Genomic DNA, 19,295 nt, shown 5'->3' with positions numbered 1-19,295 from the left:
TGCAGGAATGTTGCGGAATGACCGTAGCGGCATACACATGCATTTCAGGTCATTCCTGTACTTCTTCAACCTGCCCCTATGCAGTAAGACATGTCGCAGGATATTTTTAGCTGGATGTGCAAGTCGTGGCTTTTAACATTTGCTCTTTTGTTTTTATAGTCCCAATGGTGCGCACTTCGTCTACTCCAGTTGGTCAGAGTACTGTAAGTGGATTGATATTTGCTGATATCTCATACCTATTTGTTCTGAATAAGTATGATTTTGACTAACTTTGGTCACTTTTAAGAAGCTGAACTTTCTTAAAAAAAAAAAATGTAGTCGGAGAGGAATTTTAGCATGTTGCGAATTCGTATAGGACAACCACTTGCACTCGAAATATGAGCAAATTTGAAAATGAATGAAAAACAACCTGTCCGATGCTGCCGGCCTTGATGTCATAAGTACTCCATGCATCAAATTAAAAAAAAATAATTTGGATACTGTAATTCGGGAGGCTAAATCCACACGATTCAAGCATTTTTCTCAAATAGTCCAGGTTTTCTGTTAGAATGTGCAAGTCCAGGTTTTCTGTAAGAAGGTGCGTAGCCTTGGGGTGGACTTAACTCGTATAAGTAGTTTGAGTGAATTCAATTTTTAACTAGTAAATATAAAGGAATCATTTCAATTAGAAACTCTTGGGGAATCATTAAAAACACTAAATAATTTACATTCAGAAATATTTGAGGCATATGCAGTGTTCAGTTATATTTCGAAGAACAACGAAGTTTAGCAGCACAGCGTGGTCTTTATGTCCTAATGGCTATTGATGGAACGATGCAGTTAATATGAAACTGAAATCTTACATGCATATTCACATTAAGATTTTTTTAGAATGTGGTAAACAAAGTTTTCCAAAAGTTACTTGGTGCTTTTTGAATGATGCATGTCAATTTTCAGATTGAAACCACACATTTATTTATACTAATCAAAATGTTAATACCTTGAAACCTGTTAAACTCTTCATTATCCTAAACGTTATCTGCATAGGATGACCATCCTCATAGTAAAAAACAAGACAAAAAAAAAAAAAAAGAAGCTCTGCTTTTTTTTTTGTTTTGCTTTTGTTGGCTGACATAAACATAAACACACACATTTTTCAAGAGTTCTTCGTTGAGAACCCTTGTACTTTTCTTTTTCATTCTTTAACAATGGGGAAGAAATGTTGCCAGCCGAACCACTTAAAATTAAATAATATAGAAGGGTCTTCAGCATACACATTAATGTGAACAAAATGTATGTTTCATAGTATGTTTATTTTTATAGCATTACGTCTGTAACAAGTAAACATTCTTTCGGTTGTCTTCCATTCACTTAATACTGATTTTGCAACTACTGTGCATGTTCCCACGAAAGCGGGACATGAGGCTCTGTTAGACAAAAAAGATGGGACTGCAGAAATGAACTTCTAATACTGTCCCGGCCAAAACAGGACATCTGGTCACCCTATATCTGCACCTCTCTAAATAGACCTCTTGACTGCGACATTCTTTTTTCTGTGCAATGCATACATTTCTGCAGGAATATTTTTGCTTGCGTTCTGTGAAAGGCCTCATATGCTTGTAACTAATTCCCCAAGCCACAACTTGTCTGTTTTGGGGTGTATTTTTAATTTTGAGCACTTTTTGGTGTTTTATTTTTGGTCATTTTTCTTTTCCAGTACATTTATGTAACGTGTTCGGAGATGATGAGGTCCATGAGGCACTGCCACTTTGCCCTGATGATCGTAGGTTTTGCATATTTGCATTACAATTTTCTTGTGATGGCAATGACATTCTGGGCGGGTAAGTCTTCCTCATATTTTATATAAAACAAAGAATTTGTGTACTTTTGAGCACTAGAGCTTGGGGGAATGTCAAGAATTCAATTTTTATTTATAGTTCAGAAGATTGAATGAAGGTTCCTATATCAGGAAATATGCCCATCTCTCATGACATATAATAGTCTGTCTGAAAGGTTATTGTTGCATTTAACCCTTAACAGCCATAAACTATTTGCAGGTGCATAGGATAAAATCTGTCTGAAAGATTATTGTTTCGTTTTATCGTAAACGGCCATTATGTTTAACTATAATGCTTTGTACAGTTCGGGAAATGTTTTGGTGCTCTAAGCCCTGGAGATGTACATTTGCTCTCATAACTTTGCAGCATTGTGGCAGGCATAAGCTCTATACTTAGGATTGCCACTTTCCTGTGTGTTGCATGACTTACGAGCATTTGGCCCGACAAATATGCTGTAAGAAAAAGGGGGCTTGGTGCACCAATTTTCATAATCTAACTGCTATCACTCCAAAATTGTTTGTGACAGCCATTGCCCATGTCAAAGTATGCTCTCTATGAAGGAAGTTTGAGAACATACCTGCTTGTTTGTGCTAACTAAAGTTGCTATTCTTTTTTTTCTTCTGGTTTTGCTTTTTCAGGGCAAATGACTCATGCCTATATGTGTACGACCGAGAAATGCACCATCGTTCACTCCGGGTACTTGTCGTTCATTGATTCTATGATTGCGCATTGGTGAAAATGAACAGATAGTACCAAGAAAGGAATGTCAGAGACTCTTGTAATGCTTTTTGTACGTTTGTGGCATAGTGGAAAGAGCTATTTAAGCGAGTAGCTGGCAGGGAAGCCATTCTCACCCTCGCTTGCCTTTGGCTGGCAGTGAATTTATCTAAAATAGCAGCCAGGTGTAGACAATACTTAGTTTGGTTTTGTGACTGGCGCAAAAAGTAATTTGTGAAGCTCTTGTGTGAAGTAGTGAACTTTAAAAAGTTAATACTGCTGATTGATTGCTTTTCAGTTGTAGAAGGGCCACATAAATAATCCAATGAAATGGAGTATGATGAAACTTTTCACAAAGGTGTATTTATGTGATGCATTTATCATACTCGGATTTCGTGGGTGTAGGTTTCCAGAGCGAAATGCAAGCAAAAAAAAGTGTTATTCCTATAGAAAACAAATGTAAACAAACTTTCTGGTTAATCCTGCTATTCATAGGTAGCACTACCAAGTGTCCTCTCTAGATTGCATGATACTTGGGAAGCATTGCTAAATATCTCGTAAAACGAAACCTCAGACTTCATGGTGGTGTCCAGAAAAAATGGCACGCCTCTAAAAAAAAAAGAGTACATAATTGCCGTTGAGTGCAACACACTTGTGCAGTCATTCTTGTTGATTCTTGACTGTGATTTCGTGCATTTATGATGGAGGCGAAGTCTTTTCTGTGTACTTATGGCTTTGCATAACCTCAAACGAAAGTTCACAGATTAAGAAACGAGGTGTTCGCAGGGTGCCACGACATGTTAAACGACCCACCACCTCTCCAGGAGAGTCGGGAGTTGGAAAGCAGACGATACAAGAAAACATTGCTGTCGGGCTGTCAGCAACAATGTCTGCGTTGGATGTGGCTGTGCATCCCATTTTCATGTTTTTTTTTTCACTTTCTGTACTTACAAAAAGAAACTTCTCAAACAGGGAATCACTATTTGGAACAAATACTTGTCATGTTTCTTTAAAATGAACTCCCAAAAGCAGATCTGAGCATGCGTGGCACTATCTGTGAGAGGCAGCATCAACCAGGCAGTTTTTTCTTTTTTTTTTTCTGTGAGTCGGAAGGAATAACACATTCTCCTTTTCTTGCCTTTTGTTTCGGAAACTTGCACCCACAAAATTTGGTTATGATAAATATATCTATGGGAAACAGCGTAGAAAAGACTTGCAGCCTTTCCACACTGGTGAAGAAGAAAGACCAGCGAAGCTGTGCGCTCGTCCCGTGTGTTTCTTCTTCGTCCTCTTCTGTTTCGCGTGCTGTTTCCTACAATGAATTTCCACCAACTTGCCCTACTATCCATTCTTCTATGATAGCTGGAAAGGTTGCCGCCATCTATGTGCGACAGTGGCAACCAGACTGGTCTGGTTGCCGCCGTTGCTCATTGATGGCAGTAGCTGTCCAGAGTTTTGTGTAGTTTGTGTCGACATTTGTTTGGTACCGGACACGAAACTGGGTAAACTAGCCCTTAACAGCTTTGCTGTAATAAAACGATGAACCAAGGCAAAAGGGTCAAGACAAGCCACTCTGTCCCTCTTGCCTTGGTCCTTGTGTTATTTTAGCACTGTTTTCCTTAGCTATGAACCAGCTGGCCCAAATCACCACATTATTGCAATAAACACACCACCTAAAGACACCTTTGTGAAAAGTTTAGTTGCGCTTCATTCATAGACATACAGTGCGTTGCCTTTATAAGGAAGTCCTCGGGACCGGCAAAAGTTTTCTTAGTACAGGTAACTTCATTGTCGTGGTTGAGTGTTAAAAGTCGATCATGCGAAACCGAATTTGTGCTATCGTATATTGGCGCACCTGTGCGACATTGGAAGTGTTTTGGAAAAATGTGCAGCACCAAATGTATTATGAGCAACATCAGAAACGAGGTTTTGTACGTTGACAATTGACTTATCAAAAGGGGGAACGGAAGCTGAGTCTGCTAGTGCGTTGCAGCTCGGAGCACGTGGGGCAAAAGTTTTGCACTGCAGAATGCAGCTATATTGAGCTCAATTATGATTCCTTCTTTTTCTTAAAATATTTTTTCTAAATTAAAATTGTACCGTCACGCTTTCGTGTACTCACCACTGTGTGACATAATTTAAAGACACCAGCTAGCGGTCGTACCGCCAGTACCACCACTGGCAAAGTTTGTCATCTACAGCCGAGAAACCAAGCGTTCCTTGCTGCAGACTAATCTCCCGCTGTTCAAACTTCCACACATCAAACTTAACTGACTTATGAACATAAGAATTGCAACAGTCGTTAAACCATTGACATTGACCCTCCGATCATGTAGCGAATGAGAGGCGTTTGCCGACTGTGTGAATTTGGCCTCTTCTAAATTGGGCAGCAGCTTGCCACACCATGTGTCATTAGGAGGACGCTCTTGAAGCAGCACAGCAGGCATGGCAGCCACGGCATCACAGCAGCCCTACTCCTAGTAGCACGGCAGAATGGGCCACGCACGCGACAGCTGCAGCGAGGAGCGAGAATGGGGAGAGGCACACTATTGAACTGTTCGACTGAGCCCTTTTTCACATGTGTCCGGCACAAAGAGGGTAGCACATTATTCTGTATGGTTCTGCTGATTTTGCTTAGATTTTAGCATCATGGGTAGAATCACAGATCACGTTTCCTGGACCGCATATTATTGCTCCAAGGCGGAGCAATTTGGGACTCGGACCGAGCAAGATTAGAAATCTTGGGTCCCGATGAAGATTGGTGCATCGGTCGAACAATTGCCAAGACAGCATAAAAAAGTTGTGATTGTCCATGAAAATACTTTTTTCTTTCTTTATATATTCTCGTTCACATGATTCCTTTCAAATGCACCGACGTACGTGCAAAATAAAACGAAGGCGATCATTGCCCTACAGAGCGTTGAAAAAAAAAAAAAAATGTCTTGGAGCGGAGCGGCATATATTCAATCAACTGCATGAGCAAAACAAAAATATGCTCAAGCGCGTGGTGGAGGTGGCACCGCATCCACCGCCGCGGCGCTACGCATTTTCGGTTTTAGGTTTAAATAATATGTTAGTGTGCAACCTTGTGTCTAGATAGTGCTATGTTAATTTGTTGCTGCGTATAGGCTTTCTCCACAGCAACATATTCATGTATCACCATCTAGACACAAGGCTGCAAGCTAATAAATTATTTGAACCCAGAGCCGATAATGTATGGCGCAGTGACGGCGGAGGGGTGCAGTGGAGGCGGCGGCGGAGGCGGCTCAGCGGAGGTGGCATGGCGGCTGTGTCAACCATCGCCGCTACCGCAGTATTCCTGTTCTCTATGTGCGTCACTTGAGAGCGACAATTAGTGTAAAATAAATTACTTTTTACCCTTTTGCTTTGGGGGCTGTGCAATTTCTTCGTTTAACAGAAATGTTTGTTAAAAAGGAATTCGTTGTATTAGAAGGGGAAACACATTGAACACATAGGAGATTGGCCGGGACGTTGTTTTACTTCGTTAAACGGGCATTTTTTGTTGTAGAGGCGTTCGTTATAAAGGCGTTTGACTGTATTTGTATGGTCCTTTCTACAACTCGGTAGCTCTTGTGGACACCTTGTAAATATATTTGTGTGTGTTCAATACACATAGATCAGTATTTAGACAGGAAGTCAGTTAATCGAGAATTACTGTGTCTGGGGTGCTTCAGTCAAATTGAAGCTGTCATTTTTGTTCCTTCCGCATACCCAAGAAGACTGTAAATGAACCCCCAAGCTACTTGTGTTCTGAAGTTGAATAGAAAATGAAGCTTTTTACTGAATATTTTTATACTACATGTTAACCTTAAAGAGTAAACATTGCTTTTTTTGTTTTTTACATTTCTTCACTCTTTAGACATCTGAAGGGAAAATCAATTATACTCTCAACTTGATTATTAAAGATGGACTGAAGATTTTGTATTTTACGTTGAGGCTCCTTGCATTGAGAATAAAACAATCTAAAGGCTGCTGTTTCACAGTGATTAAGGTTTGTGCTGCACTTCGTTGTTCCCAGTACAAACCTCTGTTTTCACTCCTTCAGATCAGAGCTCACGACGGAGACGTGAACACTGTTGCCTTCGCTGACAAGACATCACAAATTTTGTTCAGTGGGGGAGACGACGGCCTATGCAAGGTAAACAATGTTGAAATACTAGTACCAACACTCCAGACTCAAATTAATCTAGTGCAGGGATTTGCAATATCATATTTAAAAAAAGAAGTGTACATATAGGCAGCCACTTTGACATCAAAGTAACAGCCTTCCGTATGGATTCCCAATTGTTGGGTTACAATTCTAGCTGAGCTGGCTAGACTTCTAGATCAGCTGCTAGTAGTAGCAATTGTTTGCTGGTTCATTGTTGTCATCTGAAAGTTCGACAGAGTAGCCAGCTTGCCAGCACTTATTCTGATTTACACTCTTGCGGGAAGTCATGTTGAGTAGACCATCACAATGCTACTGCATGGTGGTATGAACAAACTTTGGAATTATTGTATTCGGATAATAAAGAACCTTCTTAGATTGAACTTGTCAGGAGCAGGTCAGTTTTCAAAGCACTTTTTTGTGCACAACAACTAAAGTTTCCACTTTTCCATATCTACTAAAAAAAATATTGGTGTATGGCCTATTTCTTTATGCTTGCATGCAGATTGGTAGTTTTATTAATTCTGGAAGATTTGCGACATTCTAAAAGTTACAATTAGGGTTGCAAGTCTATATACAGCGTTTTTGTTTAAACTGGAAAAGGTAAAAAAAAAAAAAAAAAAAAAAGCCCCTTGAAATAAAGAAAGTATGTCTTTTGGGACAATACCTATTATTGGCTGCGTCGGATGTCAGGATCCGAATGTGACTTGGTTATTAGCGAACTTGCTGGCACATTAGTTTTTGCTGGCACATTTTAATCAGAGATTTGTATTGCAGCCTAATTTAAATAGGCCAGAGCAGTTGTTAGGCTTCACAAAACTACATTCTGCTCCATCTTATTCAGGGGGGGGACTTTAAGCTGTGAAAGGCCAGAGGTCCCAAAACTAAAATGTGCATGAGTGATAAAGGTCTTGCCCCGTAGTGACGTCAGTGACTGCTGTGGGAGTGGGTGGGGAATAGTGGCAAGCTGAACTGGCAGCTTCACAATATCTCTGGTTCACATGGTCATACGCTCGGGGTCAACTTTCTGTGGCATTTACAAAAAGAGGAGCAGTGCGCAGGCTTAGCTTTAATCAGCACTTAAGGTGTGTGAATGCACGCACTCCCATACTTTTGACTTCATTGCCACTGAAAGTTGTCCCTGAGTATAGAATAACATGTGTCACGCCCTGACATCCCTTCGAATGCGGCACTTTTGGCATCTGTTTTCTTTTGGTCTCGGTGTGACGGGCTCTAGACAGCCTAAATCTAAACAGTCCAGTGCATATTTTTTTCTTTTTTCTAAAATCTAGCATTTGTTTTGGCCTATTTTGCTGATAGGCTAAAAATTTCTGGTTGGAATGCGCAAGCTAAAATGTATTAAAAAAGTTAATTTGTGAATTTGTTTATAATTTGTTTGCTACTTTTCATGTCATATACTCATGCCCTGACGTCCACTAAGTTGATATATCATTATTTGAAAGGGGTCGTTTATTTATTTCAAGTACCCTTTTTGTTTTAAATTGTTTTTACTCTAATCAAGAGCAGAGTATGTAGTGGCATGCTTATTCTTGTAATGTAAGGCTCAGTCTTTCTTTTTTTTAATGGAGCTGTTTTATCCAGGTGTGGGACAGAAGGACCCTGAGTGAGGGAAACCCCAAACCAGTGGGGATACTAGCTGGGCATAGTAATGGAATCACATTTGTTGACTCCAAGGTAGGTTCCAGCTTCTTGTGTATTGTCTCTTGTGGTGATGTGGATTGCATTTTCAGGGTGATGCGAGGTACCTGATCACCAACTCTAAAGATCAGTCTATCAAGCTTTGGGACATGAGAGCCTTTTCATCGAAGGAAGGCATTGAAGTGAGGCATTTTCTGTAGGGGAGGTCAGCTTTATGAGGTGTAATGGTTGACTAAAACCTTTCTCCTTCCCTGTGTTCCAGTCAACCCGAATTGCTGTTGCCTACCAGAATTGGGACTACAGGTGGCAACGTGTCCCAAAAAAGTGTATGTGTTGCTCAAGTTATGTGCTTGACAAAATGTGCTTCTTTTAATATAATCTCTCTTGAATTTTCTTTACCTATTCAAGTTTTAGTAGAAAGGATATATAAGGGTGTTCCTTGTTGTTCAGTCCAGAATTTAAAAAAAAAGGTAACTTGCTGTAATAAGTAACTAATTAACTCAAGGTTTATGCCTGGGGGAGAGGAGAAATTGGGGGGGGGGGGGGGGTGGAAGGGTTGGGGTGCAGACCCAGTCAAGCTGTATTTTTGGTGGCTTTTTGTCTGTACCGCTAGTGTAAAATGAATGTAAAATAAAATTTGAAAATTGATATCTTCATGCAATCACACTGTGCCATGAAAATTTTATTTTAAAAAATTTGTAGGGCGCACTATGGGGCAGTCATTGGCATGTTACTGCTAAAATGTAACAGTGTTACATTTACAATTACTCAAGGAAAAAAGTAATCCTGCTAAAGTTAATTACAAAATTTAAAGATGAACATGTTACAGTTACTTTGGTAAAGTAACACCGTTACTTCGTCGTTACTTTCCAAAAAAAATATTAGAAAACATTCAAAAGGAACCTACCTTAATAGGCCTTTAAATTAGCACAGATTTTTCTTAAGACATTGTGTGGTTCACGGTAGTGAATCTGATTTTTTTTTTTTAGAAACTAAGATTTTCCCAATAATCAATATAACATGCTTGGTTCTTCCTATTTTATTTTTACCATGAGTACCTCCCTGAACAAGATCGCAGTTTAAGACAGTATTGAGGTAAATCCATTATATGATAAAGCATTTATTATAGTTTCTTGTTTGGCAAAATTACAGGAGACTAATTTTTTTAAATTTTAAGCTAGCAGATACCTGCCGGTGATCCATGAAGAACTTTAAAATAGGCGCGACCTTTATAAAATATACACGAATACGACAGCATGCGTCTAGATCTCGGGTATATCCAATAATGGTGCGAGTTTACAATTGGTCAGTTCTAATTTTGGATTTCTTCGGTTAGGTGAAATGGGACGGAAGCAATACAAAGTGTGCAAGTGTGAAGTCAATAATAATATAAGTCATACCTTGCAATCAGCTTTGTAGATGTTTTCTTATGCCACTCTAATCCACTCATCCGTCGAATCGTTTTCTACTGTATGCGCACAATCTTTCATGAAACACAAAGCTTCTCTTAAAAACTTTGAGAGCAATGTTCCGGCAACATTCCTTTGTCAAACCCGCTGAACACGGCATTGGTGCAAAATAAGTACTGATTGAAGTACAAACGACCACTGCTTGTAGAATTCCAAACGGCTGTTGCAACCCTTTCTCCGCCACTTCCTAACCAAATCAGACACGTTTGTGCTCCTCCATCTCACCGCCCCAACTAGAAGAGACTGCCCGGAGCCCACGACGTGAATGTTTATAAATCAACTGATGCCAAGTGCCCCTGGTTCCGGCTAAGGGTGGTCTTTCAATTTCAAGAAAACTCGCAAACAAGCAGAACGACACCGACGTTTCGAGCGAATACGCTTTCTCAAGTAACGGGACCTGAGGAGCAGAGCAATAGGGGGACAGCAAGTGGGTGGCTTGAGGCAAGGCCGGTAATTGGGTTACAAAAACAAAGGGAAGGGAGAACAAATGGGCCTAAAGTCGAAACCCTGCAAGAGGGCATCTGGGAGTTGGACGATTGAAATTACTTAGAGGGAAAGGAAACAACAATGTTTGGAAAATCAAATGTGCCGTAAGCCTGCGACCGTTCAAGGCGACAATCGCCAAAGGCTGTCCTCCGCGAGAAGCACTCGCTTCCTCCGCCGGACGAAGAAAAGAGAAACGCTTTTGAAATTTTGCGCTTGGTTACTTCTGTGGCGCTGTGGGCGATGTATCATACATGGTGGGTACGGACACAAACGTCCCCATCTTCTCAGTTGGCAGGACCAGCTTGGCCAAGCAAGGTCAGCCAAAATTTAGAGTATTATTATTTGTGTTTGTTTCCCCTAGTGGTCCAGACGGTTTGTGCAGCAGTTTTTGCTATGCCCTTCCTGTATCAGGACTTGGGACTTTCTCACGAGTTGCGAGACGATTTGGTGGTTTTTGGAACACTTTGAGATCATATTATTATCCATTCTGAGATTAGTAGACATAGTTTGCCCATTTTGAATTGTTTATTTAGACATCACTTTTAACGCTTGGTCTGAGTGTTCAGTAATCATTTATATTATATTTGCTATGTATGTTTGGTGCTGGTGTTCCCACACACTCAAGCATGATGTTTGTTTTCCTTCTATATTTTCAGTATTGGATCGCTATGTCAAGCTCGCTGGTGACACCTCGCTGATGACGTACCAGGGACATACCGTACTACAAACTTTAATTCGCTGCCATTTCTCGCCAGCAGCCACCACTGCACAGCAGTTCATCTACACTGGCTGTGCTTCTGGCCGGGTAGTTGGTTAGTCTCAACTTTTCTGCTTTGGCGTTTTCTTTTCGTAGTCACTTTTTGCCCACCTCACAATTCTTTCCGTGTAGCCTTTCCCGTATTCCATTCACTCTTCCCTCTGACTGATGGTCAAAGCAACAAGCTGTCCGCTCGAATTTTGTGATTCCTCCGTGTCGCATAACTGCCCTGGCAAAACTTTTCTGCACGAGACTCTGGCGGACAGCTTGTAGCTTCGATGTCCTGTCGGAGGGAAAAAGTAAAATGTAAGTACTGGGGGGATTACATGTTAAAACAATGGAAGGCATCTGGCATGACAAGTGAAGGACAGAGGATTATTTTTGACACTATTTTGACGTCTCCTGTCAAACTTGTCACCACAAACTGTCCAAAGTTTTGACTTGAAAGCTTCAGACTGAAATGGATTGAAAGAGGCGGTAAAAAGAATTATCATCTTGCTTGCAGTCGGCATTGTGCATTTTTTCGACAAGTGTTATGCAGTCGACTGCAGTTTTTATAACCAGATTTTTTAAGTGATTGGGAATCAAAGAAAACTTCAAGATACAACTCAGCCATTGGACCGCACGTAATGTTTGCTTGGTAGTACCGTGCTAAATGTCACCGAATGCATGATTTATTTCTCATAACTTATAACAGACGAAAGAAGTTTGAATCTCTTAAACAATCGGATCATAAAAATGACAGATGATTGCACTACATTTGGTGTCAGAAAATGCGTGTTGAACTGCGATGCAGACTGCAAGATGATGATATTTTGCTCGGTGTGTAGGAAGCTTTGTTGTTCGTTTGCACCAGTCAAGGAAGATCAAGGAGGCAACAATTGCATTCGCAACACTTATTTAACGTCCCAGTGGTCCGCCCCAGACTTGTCATACATGAACAAAAAGAAAATCTAAACGAAACAACAAACCCACGAACCAGATGCGAAGCGAGACCGGTAGGACTTTGCAACCTTTTGAAGATGTGCTCGCATCGTTGTAGAGTTGGAGGTACCTACAAAAATCATTCAAAGCTCTTAGGGGTATGTTGCATACACACTTACATTTGTTACATGTAGAACAAAGATATTCAGCTCGCCTTTGTTCTAGGTTAAACATTTTACGCCATAGCTGCATGCTGAAAAGACTTGCGAAAGCACGGCATTGCTGCCGGGCGATGTCACTGTCGTGTCCGAAAGGAATTGATCGACTATTGAGCACACAGGCACAGACTTGCTTAATGAGACAAGATTTTTCCAGTGTCAGGTAGGACCAAAGCTTCTTAGGCATGCAAAACAATGATTTGTGACTCCATCAACACAACAACACTGTCCAGAACCAAGAATGAAACATTGACGCAAGACATCAGAATAATACTAAAGTCATTATTTTGACATAGAACATCAAAATAACGGAAGCGACGTTATAGATGTCAAAATAGTTTTGGAGTTATTATGACAATGGACGTCGAAATAGTCGCTGTCAACTGAAAATTCGGCTACCTTGCGCCTTCTCTGCAATAAGCCTTCGTCTTCTTGTATGCACATCGACTGAGATTTGAACCCACAAACTGGAGATCTATAGACGAGCACTTTGTCTCAGAGCCACCGAGGTGACTACTGTTGGAGGGATAAGTGAACAGAGCATTGCCTTGATCTCGTCCTGTCAGTTTGTTCGAGTGGCAACCTTGAAAGCCTTTTTGCTTTAAAAATATGAACCCAACAGCTGTCTAAACTTTGTGAGGGTTTGCAGTAGAAACAGCTAACTAAAGAACATGCCAATGTGGGCTAAGCATTTCATTGAGGCTATTGACCAACTGGATCGGCAGAGGGTGGAGAGGCCAACAAATTACCGTATATGCAATCGTAAACCGTTTTTTTTTTTTTTTGGACGCGACGGGGATTGCACAAGAGTAGAATAATCAAGCAGCCTCGAAAAACGATTTCAGCCAAAATATTGAACTCGTGCAACTTCTGCTTTGTACCAGCCACTCTCCACTTGTTTATCGCAGCTTTCTTTTCCGTCATCATCATGCTGTAGTTGACACATTTTGTTGGGAATCATCTTTGGCGTCATTTGGGGGCCCTTATCGTTACGTGGAATTACGTTTCATGTACCAATTTTCATGGACACACGTTTCATCGACACAAACATTTCATCCACACTCATTTCGTGAATTTCACGCTGTAGGAACATTTCGTCACACATGTATCGCTGGGGTGTGCGTTAACCCACCCCCCCGCCTGCATTCACCCCGCTTCGCGGCGACATTCTGCGGCGGCTTATTACAAAAATGTTAACCCGCCTGACCGACTCGTACACACCGCTTCGTGGCTGCAGTCTCATGCTGCTTATTACAGAAAAAGAAAGCTTATCTGAGCTGTCGATGAAACATCTGGTGTTGATGAAACAACCTGTCTATGAAACGTCGCTCTACGAAGTGGTTGCCACTATACGCCTCGCAAGTGGGCTCATTTTCGTCTTCTGCGCATGAGAAAGGAAGTAGTGGTGACGTCAGAACGCCGAGCCCTGATTGGCTGATCGCGACCCCCTATCTCAACGTCGTCTGCTCCTCTGCAACGTCGTCTGCTCGCAACATCGTCTGCGTCTGTCTTACCTTTCCTGCGACCTTCGGAGCGAACGCGACTTCGCCTTTAAAGGGATTGTCCGGTCAAATTTTGTATTCGAGAAAACAATTGAATATTATTGTTATTGCCTCGAGACGCATCGTACGTGCAATATCTGAATTTTATATACACCTCTGCGTGAGTAATTAAATTTATACTGCTCCAATCGCATTCTAGCGCAAACGCTGCTTTCGTTGGCAACATTGAAGCTCTGACGTCACAAAACACAAAGCGAACATGTTTGTCTCGTCGTTTCCCTGCGAGTGAACGCCTCAGCGTGCTTCGTTCTTGTTGTTGTGCTCGACTTCTTTCGTGGTTGGGTGAGATTTTTGTTGCGCGGTTGGGTGCCACAACCACCGGGCAGCACATGCGAGCCAAGACATGACGTTCCACACTTTTCTGCGAGAGACGTGCAGTGACGAGCAAGTGGATCATCATCGTGCGTAGGGACTGGGTTCCCGCCAAGATCGAGATCCCGCTTATGCAGGAATCATCTCACAGAAGAAAGCTACAAGCTGAGCTCTAAGCGGACAGAAGGGTTGTAAGCTGAGGTGTGATGCTGTGCCAACGATTTGAACTACGTCCACCCACTCCTCGCCCAAATCGGGCCAGTCAATTTAGGTCTGTTCGATTCGCCTGAACTGGCTGAACTAGTTCAGCAGTGCAGGAACTGGTGCATTCGATTCAACCGGAAGTTGCACGACCGCTGCACTGGCGAGGTCTATTCATCCCAGTTCTGAACGAGTTCAGACGCAGTTCCTCAAAATCTTGCACCGGTGTTCGGCTCCGGACTCAGTTCAGCATCCGTGCAGAAGCAGACGACAAGAGCAGACGGCGGTAGCAGACGACACTCCTCGTCCGCCTCTACTCACGGTACCATTTTTCGCAGCTCTTGCTCAAATGTCCTGCAATGTTTAACAATAACGCCGATACGGAGGTTGCATTTCCTCTCATTTATGATAATAACGTACCCGCGGTGGATGCGGAATTGAGATCATAACCGAGGGTAGGAATTTGCTTGATTATGATATTCTCAAAGCGTTTTGGGCACCTGCTCGTGTAGGTTTGGCTCCCTGCGGTGAGTGTTGAAATATTGGCTCACGTAAATTGTTTCTGTTTGATGCTATGCGGAGATCCACAGTGTTGATATTCTTACTTACAAACACAGGAAAGGTATTGCACTCTTGATAGTCACCGCCTTCAATTGCTTTTGGGTGCATATTGACGATCCAATACATTTCAGAGGTCTGGGATTTAGTGCGTTGACACTCGCATGTCCCCGTAGCTGAGCATAATACTGCATGCTTTGTCCGCTGGTATCTGTGGACGCCCACTAACGGGCCTGGGAAAAACGCTGAGAATTGGCATTTTTGCCGATTCTCGCTGCTTCAACTTGACGCCAAAGTTACGGTCGATAACTGTCTTGGTAAAGACGCTACCGTCAGGCCTTCCTCTTCGAGGTGACCGGTATACCGACCGCGCGCTGCCGCCAGCGACTCTCGACGTAAAATCATCCTGATGCCGCGAACCTATCGTCGAAATGCAAAGATTCCCTTTGAGGGGCTTTTGCCGCTACCAGAACTTCCTGGCCGAATCGAAGAGACCTTGATTATGCAGCGAAACCGAAACCAACAGCTAGGCCATCTCGAAATGATACCAAAACTTGTCTTTAGCACGCGTACAGCCCGATATCTGTTTGACCCGCGTGTGAAAATGGAGCGTGACTATGATTCACCAAGCTCGTCCAAGTCAAGTGACGACATGCATTTGAACGGTTCGCCGTTTGCCTTCAGCCCGTGGACATCGCCTCTGAGGGAAGGGCCCGCAGCCTCATCACCGATCCAGTGGATCCGCCGAAATATCTGCCCAGATGTCGCTTCGTGTACCTAGCTGTGCCACTTCAGAGGCGAAATCTGCATCCTTTGCTTTGCAAGCGCCCCTAGTTCGATCGGCGTCCGTCGCAGTTGTGTTTGCGCAAAACAGCATATACGTTTGCTCAAAGCTTATGGCTGTCTGCGAGTAATATCCTGCTAAAAGGCGGGACTTTTTCTGCACGTGGTTGGGAACTGCATTAAAAGAACCGTATTTCAGTAGGGTACTGCCTAGGAGACTATATAATTCGAAACAAAATACGACACCCGTCGACCAACGCTTGTTATCCCCACCATCCGACAAACCTTTGCGTTTTGTGACGTCACGCAGCACCTACGGATGTCAGCCATTGACACTGGCGAAATTCGGGGTGCAGTTTCGTACATAAGCTCATGAAAGGTTTAATTAATAACGGGAGATCATATACCAAAATAAAAATGATGTTTGTCTATATGAAGGCTCCCTCGATGTAACGAGCGCAACAACTTAAGTACTTCCTGTTTTGACCGGACAATACCTTTAAAGGCCGACCTACAGAATTGTCTTCTGCCGGGCAGAGAACCGGTTCCCAGTTTCCTTCTCTCATGTCCCTCTCGCACTCGTCTCTCCTCCTCTCTTCACAGGAGCAGGTCTCCGAGCTGCTACCCGCAGAAAGGAGGAAAGTCTCCCCCTTTCTCAAATGGAAAGGAGGAATTGAGGGAGAGTTTTTTTCCTTTCTGCTTGTTCGTCGGCCTTTAAGGAAGGGCAGACGAAATAACTCGAGCGGTACGTTGTTTTTGTCTAACAACTAGCAGACGCGCATCAAGGTGGGAAGTCAAAGGACTCACTGGCGAGGTTTCCCGGGGCGCTGAGGTTTGTTTGCTTAGAACCAAGAGTGAGCGTGTTAGTGTTCGCAAGTTCCCTCCCAAATACTTTTTCCCTGCATTCGTGTGCGGCGAGACCCCTCACTCTTTAACGGCGCCGACGGGTTGGCGCAGTTAACGTCGTCTGCTTTACGTCTGCTAGTCAAAGCGATGGCTGCTTTACCTTTCATGCGTCTGTCGGAGATTCACCGCTTCTTCACCGGCGAGAGTCAGCGTTGCCTCGTGAAACAAAGAGATAACAAGAGGAAGAAATTGACTTGTTAATCTGAAATTGAAGTCAGCGATCAAAGTATAACACGCGAAGGGTTCACAAGGGTCGCGCGTGCATATTCCATTCAGCACGTCAGCCGGTCGTGGGCAGACGGTCGCCGAGTCGCGGAGTGCCTGCTAGGCCTAACTGCCCAGCTCGTTTGGTCGCGTTCGGTGGAATCGTGGCTATTGGAGCTTTTCCCTGGTGTTTGTGGATCCAGCGTTCTTGTTCGTCGTGCTCTGTTTCAAGTAATTTTTACTTTTTTCTTGCTGCTTGAAGTCGGGACGTGTCAGAAGCTCACGTAGAAAAATAAACGTCCGTGGGTCGTCGCGACCGCGACGCTGTCGGCCATGCTGAGCTGTCGTAGGATTTCGCCGTAACCTGCGCAAAACTTGCGAAAATTTCGTTTAGTGAATACGAATTCGTTCTTAAGTTTTGTCTTACGCACATGTTTGCCGTAAGATTGTTTCGTGAATCTGGCCTCTGCACTTCCGAAAGTCGCAGGAAACGTAAGACAGACGCAGACGACGTTGCGAGCAGACGACGTTGCAAAGGAGCAGACGACGCTCAGATAGGAGAGCGCGAGCAGCCAATCAGGGCTCGGCGTTCTGACGTCACCGCTACCCCCTGCGCAAGAAGCAGACGAACTTGCCCTCCGCATTCATTTGGTGCTGCTTGGAGTCAACAGCATGATTCAGGCCTATCGGCGTGAAGTGCACTCAAATTAAAGAAATATGAGAACGCTGGTGCGGCTTGCCTGGTGGCAGAGTGCTGTTGGCTGTAGCTTCACTGTAGCAGTAGCCATAGTAAGCGGGCAAACGGACAGCAATGGTGACTGTGGCACCTACTGAATGATAGTAGCGGAACTGGAATTCGACTGCGACCTTATTCCCGCTCCTCTGTTGCGTAGGATGCGGTATTGAAGCTGCAACTTAAAACCAAAATGGCAGTGACTTGGTTCACAGCAAAATTTTGGTGGGTGGAAACGGTGCAAATCAAGTCTGAAAAAACGAGCATGCAGTGTTTGAAATTTCTTTTGCTGTTATAAATTAAAATTGCTCTGCACACTCAAGAAACACATTCTTCAAACTGTTTAAATAAGCCATGTATGTCACAAGACCTTTTCACTTTGCTCTTGGTAGCTTACTACTGTGTAGAGCTACAAATCAAATAATTCCAGTAAATGCTGAAAAAAAAAGCAGTGCATGGCTCTCTCCCCTCTCTTAAAGGGGTTAGGACATAAAAATTAAACTGGTAGATTATTCTCGAGTTAGTCAGATCATGGTGCCCGTAAACCACGTGATCATCATATTTAGTTTAATGCTCTCTCATTCTAGGCGCCCCATACTCGCCTAAGCTCGCCTCGACACGGTACGATCGCACGCTCACGTTACTTGGCTACTCCAACATATGCTCTTGCTCTTGTACCTTTGCCCTTAGATCTTCCACCGTGCATGTACCTGCGCGATCGTCGCAGGCGACGGCGAGTTCGTCCATGATGATCTCGTCGTCGTCGCTGGAGCTGGTCGCTAGCTGGCCGAAGTCAAAATGATCATCATCTAACATCTTTTGATAACATCACTCTCATTGCTGCTGCAATCAGTGTCAAAATTCTCCAATGAAGTGAGTGATGCCGTAGATGTCACTGTCTCGAAACCGCATGCTCGAAACGCAGAAGGTAAACGTGGAAGCTAAACTCGAGATGCGTGGAAGGGACGTCACCGACCCAACAAACACGGCAGCATTTTCGAATGAGGCGGATCCAAGGGTCTTACATATAAATCGAATTTATTTACAGAACTATCGCGTCATTTTCAAAGCAAATTTATCTGGATTATTGGAACATACAGTGGGTCCTAGCAGTATAGTTATTTCATATTTTTAACATGTCCTAACCCCTTTAAACCTTCATTTCCAGGCAGGTAAAATGCATCACGAAGCCACCTCAGGGGCATAATTATTTCTCTTGTTTGGGATGTTTGAAGCATCTGGCATTTACAAGATTTTGTCTGATAATATTGACTGACCACAGTTTTTTTTTATGAAAGTGTGCTGCTATGTGGAAATGCTTGTGTGGCATCGGTTACCCTCGGAATGAGATAAGGTGTGAGCTTTTTCTGCTTGCAAGATTTCAGGATTTCTTTTAGGTGGCTTATATTTTGATACATTGATGCATTAGGTCAATTGAAGCATATTCACTAATGTTTAAAATACAAATAAGGTTGCTTTACTCGAAAAATATTAGCGGTTTATATATATTGTCAAGAATGTTTCAAAGACATGTACTTCAAAAGTCTATTGACAAAGTTGTGTTTGACTGCGTTTGACTGCATAGCGACAAGAAATAACAGCGAGTCACCGGGACATACACGCTTTGTGTGTGGCATGCAAATCTATGCCTTGAATTGGTTACCATGCCGCATATGAAGCACGCATGTCCCAGTAACTCGCTTCATAATTCGCTGAAAGTCCTCACAACGTATTAGAACGATACTGTGTGAATGGGCCTTAGCTAAATTTAGATTGAAATTATTCTTGTTGAAAATTTTTTGGGAGGCTTACGTTTATTTT

General features: G+C 42.9%; 1 protein-coding gene across 2 annotated transcripts in view; it reads left to right on the top strand.

Moving 5' to 3' along the window:
* The window catches only part of LOC115321415 (DDB1- and CUL4-associated factor 11), a 50,570-nt gene that overhangs the window by 26,052 nt on the left and 5,223 nt on the right, over positions 1-19,295 (top strand). For both annotated transcript variants that reach the window (XM_029981623.4, XM_042287372.1), the window contains exons 8-15: positions 160-203; positions 1,697-1,820; positions 2,456-2,513; positions 6,601-6,693; positions 8,305-8,397; positions 8,454-8,543; positions 8,624-8,687; positions 10,973-11,128. In XM_029981623.4, coding sequence (XP_029837483.1) covers positions 160-203; positions 1,697-1,820; positions 2,456-2,513; positions 6,601-6,693; positions 8,305-8,397; positions 8,454-8,543; positions 8,624-8,687; positions 10,973-11,128 — 722 coding nt within the window. The remainder of the gene's footprint in view (positions 1-159; positions 204-1,696; positions 1,821-2,455; positions 2,514-6,600; positions 6,694-8,304; positions 8,398-8,453; positions 8,544-8,623; positions 8,688-10,972; positions 11,129-19,295) is intronic.

This window comes from Ixodes scapularis, unplaced genomic scaffold, assembly GCF_016920785.2.
Source record: "Ixodes scapularis isolate PalLabHiFi unplaced genomic scaffold, ASM1692078v2 PGA_scaffold9__187_contigs__length_104089568, whole genome shotgun sequence".
Classification (NCBI taxonomy): domain Eukaryota; kingdom Metazoa; phylum Arthropoda; class Arachnida; order Ixodida; family Ixodidae; genus Ixodes; species Ixodes scapularis.
This window is presented reverse-complemented; position numbering and strand designations above follow the sequence as displayed.